At 37.8% G+C, this 6,000-nt stretch overlaps 1 protein-coding gene across 5 annotated transcripts in view; it reads right to left on the bottom strand.

The window, feature by feature from the left end:
* SSFA2 (sperm specific antigen 2) overlaps window positions 1-6,000 on the bottom strand; it is a 38,522-nt gene that overhangs the window by 7,234 nt on the left and 25,288 nt on the right. For 3 of the 5 annotated variants that reach the window (XM_012000044.1, XM_012000045.1, XM_012000047.1), the window contains 5 exons: window positions 4,238-4,315; window positions 4,031-4,158; window positions 3,455-3,605; window positions 2,246-2,311; window positions 501-965 (listed from right to left, as the gene is read on the bottom strand). In XM_012000044.1, coding sequence (XP_011855434.1) covers window positions 501-965; window positions 2,246-2,311; window positions 3,455-3,605; window positions 4,031-4,158; window positions 4,238-4,315 — 888 coding nt within the window. The remainder of the gene's footprint in view (window positions 1-500; window positions 966-2,245; window positions 2,312-3,454; window positions 3,606-4,030; window positions 4,159-4,237; window positions 4,316-6,000) is intronic. The other 2 variants (XM_012000046.1, XM_012000048.1) reach the window with 1 other exon arrangement.

The raw sequence follows: 6,000 nt of genomic DNA, 5'->3' as shown, positions 1-6,000 counted from the left end.
GAGTCTCGCTCTGTTGCCCAGGCTGGAGTGCAATGGCGTGATCTTGGCTCACTGCAACCTCCACCTCCCGGGTTCAAGAGATTCTCCTGCCCTAGCCTCCCAAGTAGCTGGGACTACAGGCACATGCCACCATGCCCAGCTATAAAATGCAGCTTTTAATCTTCGAAGAGATCTAAACTGTAAATCCTCATTTTGCAGATGTGGAAACAAGAGGTCCAAAGAGTATGTTGTATGTTTGAGTCCTTCACACATCTTTTTCACCGAAGTGAACACGGAGAACTGTCATTATTTCACATTGGAGTACGAAATTTGCAGAAATGTCATTACAAATATACCTTAATTGACACAAACTTGATCAATAGGAAAGCTAATTTAAAAGCTCTGTGAAAATTATTGAATACAGTGAATCAAAAGAACATCCTGTAAATAATTAATATTCAAACAAAATCTCCTCTAACACATACCTCCAAATAAATGAATTAAACACAGATTTTACCCACCTCCCGTATGACTTGCTGCAACTCATCTTGCTCCACATTTTTATGCATTTCCTCAGCAGCTGGCATTAATGGGAGTTTTCCATGCCTTTCTTCCACTTCAGATTTAGGTCCTACAACTTCTGGGGCTTCTTCAGCTGCATCAACTTCCTCAGAACTTTCCAAATCTGGAGGTGTCTGCACAGAGCCTGTTCTAGAAGGAGCTGTTGGTGTTAGAGCCACCGATGCTCGGAATACTTTCTTCCTTGCCACTAATGGGGTTTTGGGTTTGCCCACTGAGGCAGCAGAAGGTACTCCAGTTCTTCTATTAGCATGAGAGGGACCAGAACATACAGAAGATGATTCTGATGTTGCTTGGGAAAAAACAGATTCTGAGCTTTCTCCAGGAGGAATTTCAAATCCCATTTCTCCAAGTCCCAGGCCCAATTCAGACTTCAGGTATGACTGCTCCTGCATCAGTTCAGTGACCTGGAGATCATAAAAAAATGTTATTCTTCTCTCTTGGAATTAAGATTGGTAGCTTAAAAGGTTAAAGTCCTGGTTGTTGTTATTGCCTAAAATTATGTAATTTGTAAAGACATAAATCTATTCCATTAATTTAGTAACTACTCAACTTTATTTGCAAAAATGGTAAGTAAAATGTAAATTCCTATTGAGATGAAGCAACAAAACAGGTAAACAGAATACATATTGGGATGAAATTTTACTTGTTACCACCAAGGTGTCCAAATCACTTGTAAGGAAGAGTAACTAGTGAAAAATAGTTACTCATAGTGCTTTTGCCCCCAAATGAACCAATCTGTCTAACACAATAAAGTCAGATTTCTGTTAAAAACGTGGTCATGTTACAGCTCTAACTACCTAAAGAACCCAGGATGATACTGTGAAAGCACATTTCTCCTGAAGTGTAAATTAAAAATCAATTTTTTCTTTTTTGAGATGAAGTCTCACTGTCACCCAGGTTGGAGTGCAATGGTTTGATCTCAGCTCACTGCAACCTCCACCTCCTAGGTTCAAGCGAGTCTCCTGCCTCAGCCCCCCAAGTAGCTGGGATTACAGATACCTGCCACCATGCCCAGCTAATTGTTGCATTTTTAGTAGAGATGACCACCATGTTGGTCAGGCTGGTCTTAAACTCCTGAACTCAGTTGATCCACCTGCCTCAGCCTCCCAAAGTGCTGGGATTACAGGCATGAGCCACCATACCTGGCCTATTATTTTTTAATGACAGGGTCTTGCTGTGTCACTCAGGCTGGAGTGCAGTAGCACAATCATAGCTCACTGTAGCCTTGAGCTCCTGGCCTCAAGCGATCCTCCCACCTCAGCCTCCTGAGTACCTGGGACTACAGGCACATATCACCATGCCTGGCTAATTTTTAAATTTTCTGTAGAGAAAGGGTCTTATTTTGTTGACTAGGCTGGTCTCAAACTCCTGGCTTGAAGCAATCCTCCCAACTCAGCCACTTAAATAAAGTGCTGGGATTACAGGCATGAGCCACTGTACATGCTTTTTATGGTGCATTACCTCCTTTAGTCAGAAAGATAAATCACTATTGCAATTAAGGTGGCTTTCTAGTGGCTTCAGACAGCAATGGACTTTAAAAGGTGAAAGTCACTTCCAATCAACTATAATTTATCAAATTATGTATTTAAAACAAACATATATTTCATCTAAACTAGGGAAACTATGTGTCTGTGAAATGTTATATCATTCCCTTCCCCAGTGATTTAAGAGGAAAGAAGCTTACTGGTTCCATTACATTCAATGGAGAAGGGCATGACAAGTTATCAGCGCTTCTACTGCCACACATTCCCTGAAAAGGTAAGAACAATATATATATATATATATGTGCATGTGTGTGTATATATACATGCATATATAATTATAATGTACATATATATATTTTCAAATTGCAAGACTTTCAAAATAAAATTAATTGGCTGATTAGTGCCTGGAAGCATCCCTTTATGTTATAAAGGTTACCCTCAAGTGTCACAGATCCCATAAAATGCATTGTGAGTTAAAACTGATGCAATATGCAAAGAGGATGTTCTAGTTCTCCCCTGTCACCAACACACACTTCTCAGAATGATAAATCAAAATCATGTTGAAAAGTACATTCATTAGCAATATAGAACATTCTTAGTCTATACTATACATATATGTGAGCTTATACACAAATATTTATTCTACTTCATTTGTAGTATATACACACATAAGTATATGTGTGTATATTCAGGCCACTTCTTTTTAACAAAATCAAATACATTGTTAAGGTAAAGAATAATAATTCACTACTTCAACATTTCAAAGCAACATATTCTACAACTTCAAAGATATTTGCAAAAATAAGAATACAACTGTTGAAGTTCAAATGTCATGGAAAGAAACATTAGAAGTATGAAAAGTGGTACAAAAAGATACTTCTTTTTATTCTCTTGGATATACATCTATATATTTAGGAAAAATATATATATATAAAATAAAATATACAGGTACCATTTGATTCCTTTAAAAACAAATGGAAAAGAATCCAAAATAAAGAAAAAGTTTAAAGGGAATGCTTTTTATTTAAAGGCAAGAGAGAAAAAAAAACTGAGCAAAATACATATCTGTGTTCTCCACAGTTACATGCAACAATTAAAATTTACATTAGTCATATGTTAATTCACTATCATTTTTCCTTTAAAAACACTCAACTTTCGTATTAACCCTTATTCTTTCCTATTATTAAAATTTATCATTAAAATGTTTCAACATATTTCTAAATATACTATTTATGACAATAATTACAAACTGTACATTCAACTGGTTTGTGGGAAAGCTCCTTAAACAATATGCATGCTTTTAATACCATTAAAATAAATGACTTGAAATGAAGGCACAAGTCCTAAATTATTAGAACATTATAAATAAATCTTTGGTGAAAACTTCAACCACCCTCCAGGTAGCATACCATGAGTGCAGAGGAACGGAAGGGTGAAGGCATGCGCACAGCACGAAGCTGCTCCTCCAGGCCCAGGAGGCGCTCCTCCAGCTGCAGTTCCAGGTCCTGAAGTTCCATTCGGACTGAATTTCTCAAACTCTGGAGCTGATCAACTTCAAACCTATTGGTATGGTGAAGGGCACAAAGTTTGAAAAATGCAGTTTGGAGATTCCTAATCACAAATCTTTCAACAACTACTATATGCTAACAGAAGGTACAGAAATCTCAGGTTCTATAATAATTAGTACAATATCAACTACAATAGGTATATCCACAAGGATATTGGTCTTTATTCCCCCATCCTCTCACAAATATCTCAAACACTGGAAAACTGGTTACAACCACCCTAAGTATCCTAAGGATACTGAAGGCACACAAGTTTACTTAGTAAAACACTATCTATGACTAATTTTATCTACACTGGTTCACAAAACGGATATAAGGTACACAGCAGTAAAATCAAAACCTAAATTTTTAAAAATATAAGTTGAAAAGACTTTGAATGAAAAGCTTTTTCAGGAGTGCTAAGACAAAATGAACTTTTACCTTTCCTCCTCAGTCATATGATGATAAACCATGGTTTGCTGACGCAGCATTGCCAATTCTAAATCCATCATTTGTGTTCTAAACAAATTCAGGCTCCGCCTCATTACCTGGAGCTCCTGAAAAGTATTCTAGAATGAAATAAAACAAAATTACACTTCTAAATTGTACAAATTATTTTGAAACACAAAGATGTAAGTAAGAACTTACTTCATAAAGAGGTAGAACAGATGATTTCTGAGTACTATATGGAGCAGCAGCAAGATCAGGTCCTCTCATCATAGGGTACTTCAAAAAAGTAAAAGTAGGATTAAAATCAATGTTAAAGTGAATACTTCCAAATCACTTAAAGGGTTAAAAGGCAGAATGTGGGGCCTACATATTTTTCTCATTAAGACAAAAGGATCTAAAAAACCTTCATCTTGTAAGCAGGAAAAAAGAAATCAGTTCCCAATGACATCTATTACTGCTAGCTGTTCCGGGTATAAGTCAATCTATGTAGGAGGAGGAGGCGAAGGAACATACATAGTTCACATCTATTTCTTTCAGGACTTCCCTCTGGCCTTGCAAAAGTGAAAAAAAAAAAGCAAAAAACAAAATCAAAATGCAAAAATGTAGAAGTCATTGCAAGTATCATCATGAGAGTATAGCGATTATTACACTCTCTGGAGAGAGTAGCAAGCAATCGTCGTCGTCTTTCTTAGACATCTGAGCATTTCCCATATGCCACTATTTTAGGCAGTGAGATAAAAACATAAAAGGTATTCCCAGCCTTCAGGTGTTCTCACAGTGTAAGGAAAAATAAACGAAATGTTGTAAAAATTATAATACTGTGGAAGGAGTGCTATGATGGACACACAAAAATTCATATTACATGAACTTTCCCAAAAGCGGTGACACTACTTGAACTGAGCCTTAACAGTAAGTAGGGCTTGATTATGCAAAGAAAGGCAAAGGCTGGGTGATCTAGGTTAAAAAAAAAAGTGGCTTGCAGTCCCAGCACTTTGGGAGGCCACGGCAGGAAGATTACTTAAGCCCAGGAGTTCAAGGCTGCAGGGAGCCGTGATCACACCACTGTCTCCAGAACTCCACGTGGGCGACAAACAGAAACTTCATCTTTTTATTAAAAAACAAAACAAAACAAAAAAAAACAGCATGTGCAGATATCTAAGAACACACAACTGTTTAGAGCCCTGTGCACAGTCCTCCAGGATGGATGAAACACACAGCTAAGGAATGAGGCTGGAGAGATAGTCAGAGACCACATCATAGAAAGCATCTGTCCACTAGTGTGGGGTGGGGTTGGCATGGGGAGATTTATTAGCTGAGTTATTGCTGGGACATCCAGGAGAGAGAGACCACAGCTGGAGCAGAAGAACAAGGTGGCCTAGAAAGAAAGATGCGCCACGGTACTGGTGGACAGGCCCCTGGAAATCCCCAGCTTGACATAATTACAGCTGCAAAGTTAAACATCTCCGTCACAGACAGAACTATATTTTGTAAGGAAGAACAAGAAACACCCATTCTGAAACTGTCCCCATTCAGAAAACAGGGGACAATTGTCATGAGGATAAAACTTAGGAGAAGGTATATCTTATTATAACTTGAGAAGTTACACTTTTGATTTTTACTTTCCAAGTGGCTCCCTGTCTATTATGTCACGATAAGAGATTTATTAGATTCATTGTAGGCCTCCTGACTCCTTGTTGAATGCTCTCATGACTATATTACATTGTCATTTTCTTCAATTCTTCAATTGTCTAAACATGATTTGTTCAGAATGTTCACGAAAACGTAAAAGGCAAAACTGAAGACAACTTACTTATTTTCAAAGCTTTTTTGGGAAAATTATTTCCAGTCCACTAACAAATCTGAGAATGACTTTAAAAGTAACAAGACGGCCGGGCGCAGTGGCTCACACCTGTAATCCCAGCACTTTGGGAGGCCGAGATGGGCAGATCACGAGGTCAGGA

Source organism: Mandrillus leucophaeus, unplaced genomic scaffold (assembly GCF_000951045.1).
Source record: "Mandrillus leucophaeus isolate KB7577 unplaced genomic scaffold, Mleu.le_1.0 Scaffold614, whole genome shotgun sequence".
NCBI lineage: Eukaryota > Metazoa > Chordata > Mammalia > Primates > Cercopithecidae > Mandrillus > Mandrillus leucophaeus.
This window is presented reverse-complemented; position numbering and strand designations above follow the sequence as displayed.